Source organism: Pristiophorus japonicus, chromosome 4, assembly GCF_044704955.1.
Source record: "Pristiophorus japonicus isolate sPriJap1 chromosome 4, sPriJap1.hap1, whole genome shotgun sequence".
Classification (NCBI taxonomy): domain Eukaryota; kingdom Metazoa; phylum Chordata; class Chondrichthyes; family Pristiophoridae; genus Pristiophorus; species Pristiophorus japonicus.
The window spans coordinates 197,041,544-197,060,797 of record NC_091980.1 but is presented as its reverse complement, the minus strand read 5'-3'; the positions used below and the strand labels follow the sequence as shown (position 1 = coordinate 197,060,797).

The window sequence follows — 19,254 nt, the reverse complement described above, 5'->3', positions numbered from 1 at the left end:
GGGGTGGAGAATCCGGCAATATTGAGGTCTTTATTTTTTTTGCAGTGGGGTTCCAGGCAGGTATGGGGTGGAAGTGCCATTCTATTGGATCGACCGTCACTCCAAGTCATTGGCGTTGCGCTGAGGCGTCACAACGTCCCTCCCCTTCAGTGACTACCATTGTCGGGCTGACTTCGGAGTCAGCTGACAATTAAAATAAAATGCCGGCCATAGCAGTACGTCCTCCTCTTTAAGGATGGACATGCCACCCAGCCACAAGAAGCTTCCCGCCGGGAAAAGCTGTCGGGAGCACCGAGTGGTGGCCGATCCGCTCCCCCGGGGCAATTTCCCGCGCGGGGCGGAAAGGGGGTCTCCGCCCGTTGCTAAGGGGTTGACGCGTGCCCAGCCGGGGCGGTCCAGTACACCGCTCCAAAATTAATGGAGGGCATTTTTCAAAATGTCGGCACCTCCGCGCCGGCCAAGCAGTGAGTCCTTACTGACCCGTGGCCGTCGCTTTGGGGGAAGCATAGCTCTTATAGAAAGGGGCAATTTCAGCCGCTAGTATTTTTAACTATTCCAGAAAAATTGCCCATTTTGCATGCAAAGTCTACTGTTCTCAAAACGTCTGTTAGAATAATACATCTTTATGCCTTCGATAGGATTTGTTTATAAAGTAACAGCTACCTGAGATACTCAGGCAATCCAATGTGAAGTTTTACACCAAACTATATCTCCAGAATATATATATATTTTTTTAAAAGCATCAGTGGTGGACATTTCCTCACCCCTCACTCTCCACCCCCCCACCACCCTCCCTCCTGCCAATGCCACAAGATGGAATTTAATAACATAATTTTGCCCCTTGGACCCTGTCTCATAGATACATGTGACCCTCCTGTCTCCACTGCAATGCCAAAGACTATTGCTGATGGTGGCTCAGCCCCTCCCTTCGATCACTGCCCCCTTTCCCAGAACCTGCCTGAGACCTGCCACCAGCTGTTGCCTGTGACACAACAGCCTGAAATTAAATCCCTCTTCAATGCCTGCTGGCTTCCACAGATAGCTCGCTGGTCTCGTGTAAATCAGGCCCAATATTGAGTGCTCCTTGTGTGCTTGAACGAACCAATTTCTAAGCCAAGCGTCCTTACACTCTGACAATTTCAGGTTGCTGGGGAATTTATGAGACCTTGCATCCAGCCACATTCTAGTTGCCAGAAAGTTTAAATAATAATTCAATTCGAATTCTATAAGTACATGAGGGAGAAAGGAATAGAAGGATTTGTAAGTAGAGTGAGATGAAGTGAGGTGTGAAGAGGTTTGTGTGGAGCATAAACCTGTTGGGCTGAATGGTCTGTTTCTGTGCGGTAATACTCTATATAAACCAAGAATGCATTGCAAAGAAACTGCGAGCATGAGGAATTATCAATATTAAACAATAGTTGTCATAATGGTTGACTGGATTTATTTCTTCACAAATCCATTACAATTTTTAACCAATAAGGGAATTAAGGGTTATGGGGAACGGGCGGGTAAGTGGAGCTGAGTCCATAGCCAGATCAGCCATGATCTTGTTGAATGGCGGAGCAGGCTCGAGGGGTTAGATGGCCTACTCCTGTTCCTAGTGCTTATGTTCTTATGTTCTTAATGAGTGCTCTTGCTCGGTCTAGGACTTTGGTGTGGGGAAACATGACTGTTTCTGGAGGCTTCTGTGTAAATGATTTGTACCTTTAAGATAATTGGCTCAATCGACACCAAGGTTGAAATCTTGATCTCCCGTATGTTCAGCTGATCCAAGGGTACAACACAGAGGAAGAAGTATGATAGTCCATTTTGTGTTGCAAATAGACGTGAGAGTTATTCAAATTCTGTTTCCCCCTTCCCAATTCATGATCTGTCCATTTGCCAAATTTTGTATTGGCTTGTCTAGTCAGACCTGGCAGCCTAGAATTAACGAGATGGCAGACGTAAGACAAAGTTAAATCTTTTAAGAATCAAACATTTTATAGTTTTTATTTAAATCCCAGCTGTACTAGAACCAACCTACCTTCCAACCTGGTGAAGAGCTGAGATCTTGAGTCAACTGGTCATTAGATTACTCCTTTCTCGGAGCCTATTGTCTACCAATAGCCCTCATTAATCAAAAGATTGTTCCTGGCCTTATCTGTTCAGGTTTGCTTCCTCCTGCTGGGAGCAGCTGAACATACAGGAGATCAGATTTCAACCTTGGTGTCAATTGAGCCAATTATCTTAAAGGTACAATACAACTCAAGTCACTGGAGAAATACCATCAACAATGTCGCCGCAAGATCCTGCAAATCTCCTGAGAGGACAAATGCACCAATGTTAGTGTCCTCGACCAGGCCAACATCCCCAGCTATGAAGCATTGACCACACTTGATTCGCTCCGCTGGGCAGGCCACATTGTTCGCATGCCAGACACAAGACTTCCAAATCAAGTGCTCTACTCTGAACTCCTTCACGGCAAACGAGCCAAAGGTGGGCAGAGGAAATGTTACAAGGACACCCTCAAAGCCTCCCTGATAAATTGCAACATCCACACTGACACCTGGGTGGCTGTGGCCAAAGACCACCCTAAGTGGAGGAAGTGCATCCGGGAGGGCGCTGAGCACCTTGAGTCTCATCGCCGAGAACATGCAGCGCAGGCAGCGGAAAGAGCGTGCGGCAAACCTGTCCCACCCACTCTTTCTCTCAACGACTGTCTGTCCCACCTGTGACAGGGACTGTGGTTCTCGTACTGGACTGTTCAGTCACCTAAGGATTCATTTTTAGAGTGGAAGCAAGTCTTCCTCGATTCTGAGGGACTGCCTATGATGATGATACAATTCATTTACACAGAAGCCTATTAGAAAGGGGACATCTAACAAAAATGTTACCCAGATGATGATGCTTCACATGTGGGCTCCCAGCAAGTTAGCTCAGCCCCTTTGCTACTGTGTTTAAATGGTGTCTTCCTCTTCAGCCCAGGGATATATTGGGGTGTTATCAACGCATGTGGTCTCCATCCAACGTTTTCACTCTGGAAGGTCCCCTACTCCCCCCTTTCCACCTTTAGAACATTGTGTTGACTCATTCCTGGAGGAGAACATCTACACCGATTAGTGTCTCAGCAGACCAAGAGACCTTTGCGTCACCTCCTATTAAGCTGCACTATTCTCTGCATGGATATTACATGCCATCCAACTAGCGCTTTTCAGCCATTTGAGTTGGCCAATAATGCAGAGGTAAGGCTACCAGTGACTGACAGCGCCCAATCAGTGACAGACTTTTTTCCTTTATACACTCTGTGTTATCTTTCTTACGACATCACAAAAGCCCACACAATCTAGATGGCTTCAATGCAGGAACTTGTCACCTGATGCTTTTATTGTATTTCCAGCAATGGCTGCTTTACCATAGTAGTCCACTAGGTGGAGCAGTAGTCCACTAGATGGAGCTATATATTACACAGTCCATAAAGACAAGTTTGTACATTGGTTAGCCACAATTAGAGCACTAAATGCAGTTTTGTGTGCCCTGCTATAGAAAAGACATTAAAGTTATAGCGACTGCTGTCGGGGATAGGGAAATTATAGGCTGGGAATATTCTCTGAGCGGCTCCCGTTCCACTGCCGCAAATTCACTGGACGAACAGTGGCAAAACGCGTTTTCAACGCATTTCTGGGAAGTTTTGAGGGCAGAATCAAAGCAGCTCTAAGGAAATTCCCAACCATAAAAAAAAGCAAAGAAAGACTTGAATTTATAGAACGCCTTTCACGACCACCAGACATCTCAAAGCGCTTTACAGCCAATGAAGTACTTTTGGAGTGTGGTCACTGTTGTAATGTGGGAAACGTGGCAGCCAATTTTCGCACAAATAAGCTCCCACAAACAGCAATGTGATAATGATCAGATAATTTTTTTTGTTATGTTGATTGAGGTAGGTAGAGAGAAACTATTTCCTCTAGTGGGGGGAATCCAGAACAAGGGGGAAAAATCTTAATATTGTGAGGGATGGTGGCGACCAGAACTAGGGGCCATCAATATAAGGTAGTCACTAATAGGGAATTCAGGAGTAACTTCTTTGCCCAGAGAGTGGTGAGAATGTGGAACTGGCTGCCACAGGGAGTGGTTGAGGCAAATAGCAGAGATGCATTTAAGGGGAAGCTAGATAAACATATGCGGGAGAAAGGAAATGAAGGATATGGGGATGGAGTGAGATGAAGTAGGGATGGGAGGAGGCTGATGTGGAGCATGAACACCGGCACGGAGCAGTTGCGCCAAATGGCCTGTATCTATGCTGTACATTGTGTGTAACTGATCAATAGATTGATTGCTATTCCATTATCGTTGGATCATGTGACGACCAGGGTGGTAGATGGTGAACTCGATGGACCTCGGTCTATTTCGGTCTTGTGATTCCCGTGTACCTTAGTGCGCCCCCTTGAGTTCGGATGATGAAGTAGGTTTGGAAAAGCTCCCCATTCGAACACAAGAGTATAAGAGGAGCCTCTCTGTGGGGTAGAGCTGACACTTAACTAAGACAGCACTGCCCTGGGCTTCAACGTGTGACCAGCAAAGCAAGGCTCTATTAACCATCGGCAAAAGGTGGCAAAGGTTAACAGCCTTCACTATGTAACAAGTGTTTTGCAATAGTGTTGTGTTAAACCATTGCGTGAGTGAGGGTGTGTATAGAATGAACTTTCAATACTTGCAAAATCAAACTGTGCGAAAAGCTGAAATAGAAACAGAAAACGCTGAAAATACTCGGCAGGCCAGGCAGCATCTGTTGAGAGAGAAACAGAGCGTAGTTATGAGGAGAGACTTAAGATACTGAGACTATATCCACTGGGTCAGAGAAAGTTGCGAGAGGCTTAATGGAGGTTTTTTAAATTATGAAGGATATTGATAGAATAAATAAAGAAATGCTATTTCCTTTTGTTTGGGGGGTCAGTGATAAGCGGTCATCAATTTAAAATTCTCACTCAGAATGCGTAGACGTTAGAAGAATTTTTTTTAATGCAGAAAATTGCTGAAGCATGAGGCAGAGACTGTTGGATCTTTTAAGGGATAACTGGATAAATATTTGAAGCAGAGAAATATGCAGAGCTATAGGAAGAACTCAGAGCAGTGAGATTGGTTTTCGATTGCTCTAGCAAAGATGCGATGGTGTTATAAATATCTATCGTTTTTTATAAATTTGGCTGATATTCCTTTCAATCCATTTTTCTCCAGTTATGATAACTTGGACAAAGTGAAATTGGAAGGATATTAGGTAGATAATGATAAAGATGCATCTGAAAAATTTATTACAGAAACCACTGTTGGTTTTAGACAGACATAATGGCACATGGATTATAAAATCATAGAAATTTGTGACACAGAAGGGGCCCTTCGTGTCTGTGCCAGCCGAAAAAGAGCTATCCAGCCTAATCCCACTTTCTAGCTCTTGGTCCGCAGCCTTGCAGATTATGGCATTTTAAGTGCGTATCCAAGTACTTTCCAAATGTGATGAGGGTTTCTGCCTCTATCAGTCTTTCAAGCAATGAGTTCCAGACCATTGAGCACTGTGTGCAGTTTTGTGTGCCCTGCTATAGAAAGGACATTAAAGTCATAGCGGTTGCTGCAGGAATGGGAAGTTATAGGCTGGGAATATTCTCTGAGTTGCTCCCACTCAATTGCATAGGTTAGATATTGATTATCCTGGGGTTCTAGGAGGCCCAATAAAGTCTATTTTCAAATATCACATCAGACACTGTCTCAATTAATGGATTTCTCAACCCCATATCTCTTTGGGCGAATGCTGCAGGAGTATTATGTTTGTAGGGAAGCTTTTGAGTTCTACCCTTTGATTAGAGTAATTGTATAACATCCAACCTGAGTCAGTGGACTTTTTAGATCAGGGGCTCGAAATTCACCGTCCCCGAAGGGACGGCTACCACGGAGTTTGGCCGGTCGAACGAAAAAAATCGATCGGCCGCTGCGGTTAGGTACTTTTCCCACCCCGAGCCATATTCAGCTTGGGGAGGATTTGAACTTCCGCTGGAAACGGCGCAGTGAAGCCACTGTAAAGGTGAGTTTCCAGCGGAGAGGGAAGCAGCCTGTGGGCCGCTGGAAAGCCACCATGACAGTGAAATTCACTGAGGAAAAGGTAGGACTTTTCCCCAGCAGTGCCCCCGAGAGGTTTTCAATGCGGTGCTCGAACCGACATCGCTGGGGCTTTTTGGTAGGTAAAAAGTTTTATTACTTATTAGTGTTTTTATTTCATTTTCCAGCATCCGCAGTATTTATCTTTTGATATAGTTTTATTAATTGTTTTGGCTCCATTAAACTTGCTGAGTGCTGCTCAAAGGTTTGCACATACCCCTGTACGTTTGCACAACTTTCAGGTCTGACTCTTTAGTGGAGGCTTGTGGGCTGCAGAGACCTGCTTGGCAGGGTTCACCCTGAGGATTGGAGGAGTGTTGGGAGGTACACCTGGTCAGAAGCAGAGCGGCATACAGGAGAAGGTGTCGCCATCACCACCGTACAGACAGGCAGTGGGCAAGGGAGGCAGCAGCCATGATTCATTCATTCTGCGCCAGACCAGCATGCCTGCTGCCTTCACTGGTCCAAATCAGGATTGTGGTTGGCTGCTTGGGGACAAGGGATATCCCCTGTTCACTTGGCTGCTCACTCCTCTGTAGAACCCCAGGACAGCGCCAGAGCATGCTGTCATGTATGTATGCTAGGCTTTACCAGCCACCAGGTGGCGCCACTGTTGGAGGTCATTGGGCTGTGTGCACATGGGTGCAGACCAGGTATAAAGGGCTAGCCATCATGTAATGTAATCACTTTGGACCCTAATAAAGTAGAGCCAGGATTATACCTGTTCGGAGTTTACAATATTCAGTCTATTCAGTTATTGCATACATTTGGCGACGAGGTAACAAGAACCTTCACATGCAAAAATGAGCACAATTGGAATTCTGGAGTGATTCGTGGAGGGAGAAGATTGGGCAGACTTTGTAGCCCATTTGAACCAGTACTTTGTGGCCAACAAAATGGAGAAAGAGGCAGATGCAGTTCGGCGCCAGGCAGTCCTCCTCACGGTTTGCGGTCCAAAAATCTATGGACTCAAAGAATCTCCTCTCGCCCTTAAGTCCAATGGACAAGGACTATGAAACATTGTGTGCTCTGGTATGTGACCATCTCAAACCAGCTGAAGGCATCATCATCTCAAGATATCGATTCTATACGCACGTTCGTTCTGAGGGCCAGGATGTGTCGGAATTCGTTGCCGACCTAAGACGTCTAGCTAGAACGTGTAAGTTTGAAACTGCATTGGTAGACATGCTGTGGGATTTCTTTGTATTCGGCATCAACCACGAGGTGATCCTGCGTAAGCTACTGGCGGCGGAGGCGCTGGATTTGAGCAAGGCCATCACGATTGCCCAATCATGCATGACGACGGACAAAAGCTTAAAGCAGATATCATTGAAAAATTGGAACTTGACAAGTACTGTAAACAAGATAGTATTGGCAGAGCTGCATATGGCAGGGCCTACCCGACTGCGTACACAAAACCTGTGGCTGCTCAAAGTCCGCCAATGGGAATGAATCCGATATCACCGTGTTGGCGTTGTGGGGAATACCATCGGCATCATCAGTGTCGGTTTAAACAGTATATTTGTAAAGGCTGTTCGAGAGTGGGGCATCTCCAGCGTATGTGTCCGCAACTGAGCAAGCGTGCTGCGATATACCAAGTGGAGGATGATGACCAGTCTAGCGCAGATCCGGATATGCAATCCGAGATACCAGAAGAGAAAGTGTATGGACTGTATTCATTCCTAACAAAGAGCCAACCGATAATGATTAATGTAAAACTTAATGGTGTGCCAGTATCGATGGAATTGGACACGGGTGCGAGTCAATCAATAATGAGCCAGAGGACATTCAACAAGCTGTGGGATACTAAGGATATGAGGCCTAAGCTGAGTCCAGTCAATGCCAAGTTGCGTATGTACACTAAAGAACTCATAACGGTGATTGGCAGTGCAGTAATCAAGGTGTCATATGATGGTGCGGTTCACAATTTACTGTTAGGGATTATTCCAGGCAATAGTCCAATGCTGTTTGGCAGGAACTGGTTGGAAAAAATCAATGGAATGGGAACGAGATCAAAGCGTTTTTGGAGGAGGAGGATACTCCATGTGCTCAAGTGCTGAGCAAGTTCCCCTCGCTGTTTGAACCAGGCATTGGCAATTTCATAGGAGCCAAGGTGCAGATCCTCGTGGACTCGGATGCAAGACCCATCCATCATAAAGCTCGGGCAGTTCCGTACATGATGAGGGAGAAGAGCAAAATTGAACTAGACAGACTCCAGCGTGAAGGGATCATATCACTGGTTGAATTTAACAAATGGGCCAGCCCCATTGTTCCTGTGTTGAAAAATGATGGCAGTGTCAGGATTTGTGGAGATTACAAGGTTATGATCAACTCAGTTTCAAAACAGGATCAATACCCGTTTCCGAAGACTGATGACCTGTTTGCAACGCTAGCCAGGGGGAAGTCATTCACAAAACTGGATCTGACGTTGGCCTACATGACAGAGGCGCCAGTCGACACTTAGAAGAAACTTATGTGCATCAACACTCATAAAGGACTCTTTATCTACAACAGGTGTCCTTTTTGAATTCGCTCGGCTGCAGCCATATTTCAGAGGAACATGGAGAGTCTACTGAAATCCGTCCCCAGAACCATTGTGTTCCAAAATGACATATTGGTCACAGGTCATGATTTCGCCAAACATCTGAACAACCTGGAAGAGGTTCTACATCGTCTGAACAAAGTGGGACTCAGACTGAAAGGCTTGAAGTGCGTCTTTATGGCACTAGAAGTCGAATTCCTGGGGAGGAAAATTGCTATGGACTTGAAAACCAAGGCTATCAAAAATGCACACAAGCCTCAGAATGTGACGGAGCTGCATTCGTTCCTTGGTCTACTCAACTACTACTTCGGTAATTTCATACCTAGATTGAGCACCTTATTAGAGCCACTGCAAATGCTGCTAAGAAAAGGCGACAACTGGGTTTGGGATGCGTCTCAAGATAGAGCTTTTGAGAAAGCTACTAATCTGCTTTGCACTAACAAGCTGCTGGTACATTATGATACATGTAAGCGTCTAGTATTGGCCTGTGATGCTTTGTCATATGGAGTTGGTTGCGTGCTCCAACAAGCTAACGAGTCAGGTAAACTACAACCTGTTGCGTATGCTTCTAAAAGTTTGTCAAAGGCGGAAAGAGCCTACAGCATGGTAGAGAAAGAAGCACTAGCCTGTGTGTATGGGATTAAAAAGATGCATCAGTACTTGTTTGGTCTTCGGTTTGAACTGGAGATAGATCACAAGCCATTCATTTCATTGTTTTCGGAAAACAAAGGTATCAATACCAATGCATCGTCCCACATCCAGAGGTGGGTGCTGACATTATCTGCCCATGATTATATCATTCGCCATAGACCTGGCACTGAGAATTGAGCCGATGCATTGAGCCATCTGTCGTTGCCCACACCGGAGGTGAAAACGCCACAACCTGCAGACCTACTGTTAGTCATGGATGCTTTTGAAAGTGAAGGAACCCCTGTCGCGGCCCAACAAGTTAAGACCTGGATCAGCCAGGACCCGATATTATCGGTTGTGAAATGTCATATCCTTAGTGGTGATTGGTCTGCCATACCCAAGCAAATGTGTGAGGAGACCAAACCTTACATCCGTCGCAAAGATGAACTATCCATTCAATCAGATTGTATACTGTGGGGCAATCGTGTTGTTATTGCCCAAGAAAGGCAGAGAGAAATTAGTGCATGATCTACATAGCACGCATTCCGGTATTGTCATGATGAAAGCCATTGCCAGGTCTCATGTATGGTCGCCTGGAATTGACTCTGATCTGGAATCATGTGCATCAGTGCAACATTTGCATGCAGCTTAGTAAAGCACCAGCGGAATCGCCGCTGAGTCTGTGGTCGTGGCCATCTAAACCATGGTCCAAGATTCACATCGACTGCAGGTCCCTTCCTGGGAAAGGTGTTCTTAGTTGTGCTGGATGCTTATTCCAAGTGGATGTAGTGTACAATCATGTCATCCAGCACATCCACAGCTACCATTGAGAGCCTTCATGTCATGTTTGCTACGCATGGTCTGCGTGACATCATTGTAAGCTACAACGGATCTTGCTTCACCAGTATGGAGTTTCAAGAGTTCATGAAACTCAATGGTATCAAACATGTGAGGTGAACACCATTCAAACCCGCATCCAATGGACAAGCAGAGCATGCGATCCAAACCATCAAACAGAGTATGAAACGTGTAACTCAAGGTTCACTGCAAACTCGCTTGTCACGCATATTGCTTAGTTACAGGACAAGACCCCATATGCTTACCGGGCTCTCCCCTGCTGAACTATTGATGAAGAGAGGTCCCTAGACCAGGCTCTCTCTTGTCCACCCTGACTTGAATAATCGTGTCGAATACAGACATCAAAGTCAGCAAGGGTATCATGATCGTGCTACTGTGTCACGCGACATTTCTATCAATGATCCTGTGTATGTACTGAACTATGGTAAAGGTCCCAAATGGATTGCCGGTACTGTTACGGCCAAGGAGGGTAAGAAAGTGTTTATTGTTAATCTCAAGAATGGGCAAACATGCAGGAAACATGTTGATCAGATAAAGCTGCGGCACACGGATGAGCTGGAACAGTCTGAGGAAGACCCAATCAGTGACCAACCTACCTACCCTCTGTCATCAGAGGACTCCACTCTCATCAATGAATCTGGACTTTCAATCACTGACATGGTCAATGAATCTGGACTTTCAATCCCTGACGTGGTCATTGCCACTCCCATCAGATCGGCTACCCAGCCCCCAGTCATAACAGACTCAGAACGCTCGCCCAAGGCTGGAGTTGAACTAAGATGTTCAACTTGGGAGCGGGAAGCCCCGTACCATCTCAAATTGTAAAAAGACCGTTACTAATATCTTAAAGGGGGATATTGTCATGTATGTATGCTTGGGTTTACTAGCCACCAGGCGGCGCCACTGTCGGAGGTCATTGGGCTGTGTGCATGTGTGTGCGGCCCAGGTATAAAAGGCTAGCCATCTTGTAATGTAATCACTTTGAGCCCTAATAAAGTAGAGCCAGGTTTGTACCTGTTCGGAGTTTACAGTATTCAGTCTGTTGAGTTATATACACAACACATGCCTACAGTGACACTCATTGTGCCACGAGATGCATCATCGAGCAGTGCATAGGCATCCTTAAGCAGAAATTCCGGTGCCTGGACCGCTCTGGTGGCACCTTGTAGTACCCTCCTCAACGGGTCTCCACAATCGTCGTGGTCTGCTGCATGCTGCACAACCTGCCCATCATGAGGGGACAGCCACTGGAGGTTGTGTCAGCAGCACCACCTGAGGACGAGGAGGAGGATCACCATCGCCCCAGAGCTAGGAGATGTCGACCCATCACCATCCTGTAAGGGCCGGGTGCAGACTGGCCAGCACCCTCCTGGAAGGTGCCTGACACCTCCCCTGCAATCTCCCTCCATGAATTATGTACTGCCTGTCTGCCAGGTCTCCCCACATCAGGAAACAGTATTCTTCTTCTGTCCTCCACACCATCCATCAATGTCTCCAGCTCTATATCAGTGAACCTGTTGGTTCTCCTTGCACCTCTTATACCAGCTATCCTTCCAAACTCCTTCCTCCCCCTCAGGGCCTTGCTGCAAAACTTGGCCTTAGCAGCTGGCTCATTTGAAACCCTTACCTGCATGCTGAATTTCTCAGTGGTGATAACGCTCAAATTAAGACAGCCACACTGCTGAAAAATCCACTTTGGAAAGATTCATTAGCGCTGGGACCCATTTGTTCACTTTTGGAGCTGAATATGGGGTGGCCCAGCCATGAAAACATTTGGCGCTAATGGCCACAAAAAGGTGGAGGGAGCACCAGCTTTCCAGCGGTACCGAATTTCGGGCCCCAGATGTCAGTAACGGACTCTGCAGTAATTCTCCAAATTTTCACTCATTATCCTCAACCACCACAGCAAGAGTAAAAAAAACAGATGGACATTTTAGTGAGCAGAACTTATGCACAATGGGTGCTTCAAGCACATTTGGCCCATCAACAGCTGCAGTCAGTGGCTTGTTGTAGCCAGGGTCTTTTTAGGGGAGTATCTTGTGGCTCTTTGATGACCAGATAGAGGACGTGGTGGAGGCCCTTGTTTAGCAGCTAAGTCCATTTTTCATGCCAATTTGCTGAATTTAAGTCCTGGTTACACTTTTCTACCCTGCCTTTGAAGTTGTATCAGTAACTGATTCAACTTCTACTTGATGTGAAAGATAATTATAACGGCCAAATGGAAGCATTGCAGGAAGCCTCCAAATCGGATCTTCAAAAGACAGGCATAGGACACAAAAGTCACTCTATATTGCACCTCAGGGTGCAATTCAGACCAGGCGTTGCATACATTGGAGACAGGAGAGGTCACTTGACCAAAATGGTAACAGAAAGCTGCAAGGACAACATCCCTTTCCTTGTTTAAAGAATGAAGGATAGCATAAACACAGTATGTAATTAAGATTGACTCGTGAAACTAAATTCGTAACTTCCCCCTTCAAATGTTTTTAAGGAAATGGGATGACTGTGGAGCTAAGTTCGAATCCCAACCTTGACACATGTTTTACTTGAGCTGGGCACCTGTAGGAGTGAAGATAACCTGAATGGGGTAGATTTTGACTTTGTGCAATAGTATAAAACGGGAGCTAGCAAATCAGTAGCAATAAAAATCGGGAGATGTGTAAAACAGGCTGTTATTTCCCCTTTTACACTATCGCACAAAGTCAAAATCTACCCCATTAAGAGGTAATGGTCACTTCCTGCACTGCTTAAGTGCACCTCTTGGCTGATCATGCAAGAGATCATATTAATGACATTCATAGGGCAAGCATTTTTGTCCTCTTAACCAAGGAAAATTGCTTTAATAAGATTTTATAGTGAGATTTAACTATCATTCATCTGTAGAAAGGTAACTATTTCGAAGAAATATAACTGAATCAAAATGTTGTCACGAAACTAATGCATTTTGGGCTTGTGTTTTATAATATGCACGGATTTTATAAAGGAAATTTTATTCTCAACCACAAATACGACAGAACTTAAATCATTAGTATTTGAAGTATTGTTAACTTTTTGCATTCTACTAAGCAATGATTTTCTTTTACCATACTAGGAGATTGCTTTCCCTGAAATGGTGGCAAGCTGCTGTCGATTCCTGTGCTACTTCTGCCGCATCAGCCGCCAGAACCAGAAGGCCATGTTTGATCATCTCAGTTACTTGCTGGAAAATAGCAGTGTTGGACTGGGTACCTAGTTTAATTTTAACTGATGAGATCGTTTCATGTGAATAGATAGGTGACACAACACTGACCTTGTGCTCATAGGTCAAGAGTAGACAAGATCTCTGGTTTCTGCAGTCTACTTTGCCAAGGACTGAGGTTTTTTTTCTTCACCTGTTCAAATATCTGGAAAGCTAATAGGTAATGCTTTGAAGATTCCAGTTTAGAACACATTTCCCCCCCCCCAAAAAAAAAATCAGGTTTAGATAACATGGTGTTTCACTTTTAGAATGGTTTGTTTTTGAAGTGTCCATGCGGACACATGGCTCTAAAAGGTGTCAAATGTTCTTAGTTTTTTCCAGGTTTATTTCATTGACCTGTCACACACCACTCAGCTTTCAGTGCAGATTGTACTTTTAAGAACATACAAACAAAAGATATAGGAGCAGGAGTAGGCCATATGCCCACCCCCCTCATTAATATTTAATACAAGTATTTATTTAAGTAAAATACTTCAATTAAGTAGTGACAATATTAGTATTAAATTTAAAAAAACATTTGAGAATGGTGCATAATGTAAGTGATCGATGCTGGCTTAGTAAAGTTGACATTGGAATTTTCTATTCGTGCTTCCATTGCTATTCTGCAGTTCTCCATTGGTAAATTTAAGAGATGCTGCCCTCTGTTGTATGAATGATTGAATTGCAGATACATTTCCCCTGTGTGGTTATACTGCCTTAGAGAAATGTTTACATCATGTTCATAGGCTGCTTTGGTTTGTTTTCTTTGATGTTAGAGTTTATATCACAGTAAACGTATTTATTCTCTGCATGCAGCATCACCCAGCATGCGAGGTTCTACTCCTCTAGATGTGGCAGCTGCCTCTGTAATGGACAACAATGAGCTTGCTCTGGACTTGCAGGAACCAGACTTGGAAAAGGTAATGCATAGAAACATAGAAACATAGAAAATAGGTGCAGGAGCAGGCCATTCAGCCCTTCTAGCCTGCACCGCCATTCAACGAGTTCATGGCTGAACATGAAACTTCAGTACCCACTTCCTGCTTTCACGCCATACCCCTTGATCCCCCGAGTAGTAAGGACTTCATCTAACTCCCTTTTGAATATATTTAGTGAATTGGCCTCAACTACTTCCTGTGGTAGAGAATTCCACAGGTTCACCACTCTCTGGGTGAAGAAGTTTCTCCTTATCTCGGTCCTAAATGGCTTACCCCTTATCCTTAGACTGTGACCCCTGGTTCTGGACTTCCCCAACATTGGGAACATTCTTCCTGCATCCAACCTGTCCAAACCCGTCAGAATTTTAAACGTTTCTATGAGGTCCCCTCTCACTCTTCTGAACTCCAGTGAATACAAGCCCAGTTGATTCAGTCTTTCTTGATAGGTCAGTCCCACCATCCCGGGAATCAGTCTGGTGAATCTTCGCTGCACTCCCTCAACAGCAAGTATGTCCTTCCTCAAGTTAGGAGACCAAAACTGTACACAATACTCCAGGTGTGGCCTCACCAAGGCCCTGTACAACTGTAGCAACACCTCCCTGCCCCTGTACTCAAATCCCCTCGCTATGAAGGCCAACATGCCATTTGCTTTCTTAACCGCCTGCTGTACCTGCATGCCAACCTTCAATGACTGATGTACCATGACACCCAGGTCTCGTTGCACCTTCCCTTTTCCTAATCTGTCACCATTCAGATAATAGTCTGTCTCTCTGTTTTTACCACCAAAGTGGATAACCTCACATTTATCCACATTATACTTCATCTGCCACGCATTTGCCCACTCACCTAACCTATCCAAGTCACTCTGTAGCCTCATAGCATCCTCCTCGCAGCTCACACTGCCACCCAACTTAGTGTCTTCCGCAAATTTGGAGATACTACATTTAATCCCCTCGTCTAAATCATTAATGTACAATGTAAACAGCTGGGGCCCCAGCACAGAACCCTGCGGTACCCCACTAGTCACTGCCTGCCATTCCGAAAAGTACCCATTTACTCCTACTCTTTGCTTCCTGTCTGACAACCAGTTCTCAATCCACGTCAGCACACTACCCCCAATCCCATGTGCTTTAACTTTGCACATTAATCTCTTGTGTGGGACCTTGTCGAAAGCCTTCTGAAAGTCCAAATATACCACATCAACTGGTACTCCTTTGTCCACTTTATTGGAAACATCCTCAAAAAATTCCAGAAGATTTGTCAAGCATGATCTCCCTTTTACAAATCCATGCTGACTTGGACCTATCATGTCACCATTTTCCAAATGCGCTGCTATGACATCCTTAATAATTGATTCCATCATTTTACCCACTACTGAGGTCAGGCTGACCGGTCTATAATTCCCTGCTTTCTCTCTCCCTCCTTTTTTAAAAAGTGGGGTTACATTGGCTACCCTCCACTCGATAGGAACTGATCCAGAGTCAATGGAATGTTGGAAAATGACTGTCAATGCATCCGCTATTTCCAAGGCCACCTCCTTAAGTACTCTGGGATGCAGTCCATCAGGCCCTGGGGATTTATCGGCCTTCAATCCCATCAATTTCCCCAACACAATTTCCCGACTAATAAAGATTTCCCTCAGTTCCTCCTCCTTAATAGACCCTCTGACCACTTTTATATCCGGAAGGTTGTTTGTGTCCTCCTTAGTGAATACTGAACCAAAGTACTTGTTCAATTGGTCTGCCATTTCTTTGTTCCCCGTTATGACTTCCCCTGATTCTGACTGCAGGGGACCTACGTTTGTCTTTACTAACCTCTTTCTCTTTACATACCTATAGAAACTTTTGCAATCCGCCTTAATGTTCCCTGCAAGCTTCTTCTCGTACTCCATTTTCCCTACCCTAATCAAACCCTTTGTCCTCCTCTGCTGAGTTCTAAATTTCTCCCAGTCCCCAGGTTCGCTGCTATTTCTGGCCAATTTGTATGCCACTTCCTTGGCTTTAATACTATCCCTGATTTCCCTAGATAGCCACGGTTGAGCCACCTTCCCTTTTTTATTTTTATGTGTAATATGTAGATCAATTTTCCTTTCCTGGAGCAATGTGGGCACATCCCACTGGAAGTGTACTGTACCCAGGTCACAATCTCTCAACACTTGAATTACTGTTAGGCCTCATTAATATTAAGCAGGCGCTGGATGAGTGCAAATGGGGATGCACTATTTGGGTGTTTCAAGAAGAGAACTGGAAGTCTGGGTGCATTGTTGTCACTTCAGTCCATGCATCAATGAGTAGGAAGCCTACCAAAACTTTGAAGAATTATTCACAGATGCTTACCTGTCGACTGTGCATTAATTTAGTTGGTTTGGTTCTGGATACTTTTTTTCTTGAGCCAACCTCTTCTGCACTCTGCCACCAATTCCATAATCCATGCTGTTGTGCCACCGCTGGGATGCCAGCAGCTCCCGAGGCACCATTGCAGCCTGCGATGGAGGGAGCTGGTAAGAGGGCAGCACTGTTGTGCCAAACCGTAGATGGAGGAAATGGGAAATGAATTGTGGGTATGAAGAATGATGGTGCAGGTATAGGAGGAGGGTGCTGGTTTGAGTTTGACGCTTCTCTTTTGGTTCCAGGTGGTGTGGAGTAGGTATGTAATCCGAGAAAGTAGCGGGGGAGATTCATATACTGGGGTGGGAAATAGTTGTTAATGGCCCAAGGAAGATTAGGTCAATAACTTCAGCAACTATCAAGGGAGCTTATGGTTGTACACTCTTGTCTGTCTCCAAATAAACCTAAGCACATGGGGGAAGGGTTGAGTAGGTGGTGGTTACACAGAATCACTGCTGCCTCCATTACTAAGTATTCTGCAGCAAGCCCTAAAGCAGCAAAACAGTTTTGTATTCTAAAACTAAAAGTCAAAAATTAGGAGCTATCTTGACAATACCAGCCTGAATTTAAGATTAATACCACCCAAACAGCAGTTCTGAAATCAGTAAGGTCAAGTGTTTATGGGAGCAGTTGACCCCTGAACTATACCAGGTGCTATTATTGGAAATCTGTATACAAAGCTCTCTGACTGTCATTTGTATGGAATTTATATTGCTGCAACCTCTTCAGCCACAGTCAGGTGCAGGCACCAAAAAAACTATAGCGGAAATTTGGGTGCTGTGCTGCGGATGAGCAAACAAATATAACATTTCCTCTGCATTACATCAATTTGGGGCACTATTTGAGAGCAGGGTTATGCTGATTTTCAACTAATGAAAGGACTGTCAAGAATGGATTTTTTAAACCAAACTGTTTCACATTTATCTGCAGAATTTAAAAATAGATATTATTTGTACATATCTTTAATATATTTCTGTCATTCTTCCTGTAAAGAGTATTGAAATACGAGTAGTGATGAAATTAACATGAATGTACAGCTGCTTATCTTTAAATTAGTATGAGATCATTTATTTGTTCGCAGATTAAACTTCATTCATAGAACATAGCATCTATTCCTTTCTTATTAACCTCAGTTAGTGCATTAGTTATGCCAGTTTAAGTTCAATATGAATACATTGAACAAATCTGTAGATGTACAAGTAATTAAAATTATAAGGACTTTATTACAAGCGTAACATGTAAAGAATAATTCCACTATTCTGGCATAGATAGTTGGCTTACGAATGTCTTATTGTGATCATATAAGATGGAAACGTTGGGTTTTAAAAACTCATTATTAGGTGACGTAATTAAAATGGATAGGTAATTTAAGAAAGATGTGAATAACAAAGGCTAATTTTTACATTTGACAGGTTGTGACTTACCTGGCTGCCTGTGGCTTACAGAGCTGCCCCATGCTCATGGCGAAGGGCTATCCTGATATTGGCTGGAATCCGATTGAAGGCGAACGTTATCTGCTTTTCTTACGATTTGCTGTGTTTGTTAATGGTAGGTTTGATTTATTATTAGGGCTGTATGGTAAATTTTGAGAAACACTTAGATTAATCTTGGTAAAATATTAAAAGTCATGGAAATCATAGTAAAAGGCATGGATTTGTTTTGTAACATTATTTTTCTATTTTCTCTTGTCTTTATCTCCTTCCCTTCTGTGTCTCTCTTTTTCTTTCTCTCTCTCACACTTTATCACTCATGTTTCTCTGATATTTAAGAAATGGTCTCCCACAGTTGTGGCTTCCCAGGCACCACTCTCCCCTGTTTACATTTAAGGAATGACTTCTGCCAACAAACCGGAAGCTGAGCAGAAGCATTCTGCACATAACTGTCAGGTCCCAAATTTTAAAAATAGCATTCACCACAACAGATGGAGGTCTGCGTAAATGCCAACTCTAGCGTTTTTTTTCTTTGTTGGAAAAAATGTTATAGTAAAGAAATGCAAATAAAATTAAAAGTGCGCATCATTTTCCCATTAGCAATTTGATTTATAAACACACGAGCAGGATAATGTTCACAGCCTTTTCTGCCCGACTGCCTTTTTGAATTAGAAATGGTTCCACATTGAAAATAGCCAAGATTCCTCAGCCCAAAGCTCCAGGCTCAACTTTATCTCAAGTTTTATTTGTTTCTCTCCTATCATCTAAGCAGGGGTGCACGCTCAACTTCGCCGAATCTTCCCGTCCAAATATTCACATTGAATCGTGGTCATTAGCATTTTACACACAGTAGGATTTTATGAACAGTTACTGGTCTTTCCTAAACCTTTGGGGACTGTGGCCACATTTGAGAAGCAGGGCTGTGAATTACTCCAGTGACTGGCAAAACTAACCCCCCCCCCCCCCCCTCCACTCCTTATCCAATGGCATCCCTGCGGGGCCACTATTGACATGCGTGTCTTTCCAATTTATGGCTCAGGAATTAATGACACTGTCTGGGTACTTGGGGCCAGTGGGTGGAAGTCCTGCTCTGCCATTATGAGCGCATGAAATTTCAGGGATAACATAT

The 19,254-nt window shown here is 44.3% G+C and overlaps 1 protein-coding gene across 4 annotated transcripts in view; it reads left to right on the top strand.

Annotated features, from left to right (window-relative positions):
• ryr3 (ryanodine receptor 3) overlaps positions 1-19,254 on the top strand; it is a 561,329-nt gene that overhangs the window by 333,701 nt on the left and 208,374 nt on the right. For all 4 annotated transcript variants that reach the window (XM_070878983.1, XM_070878984.1, XM_070878982.1 and 1 more), the window contains exons 41-43: positions 13,245-13,377; positions 14,187-14,290; positions 18,108-18,243. In XM_070878983.1, coding sequence (XP_070735084.1) covers positions 13,245-13,377; positions 14,187-14,290; positions 18,108-18,243 — 373 coding nt within the window. The remainder of the gene's footprint in view (positions 1-13,244; positions 13,378-14,186; positions 14,291-18,107; positions 18,244-19,254) is intronic.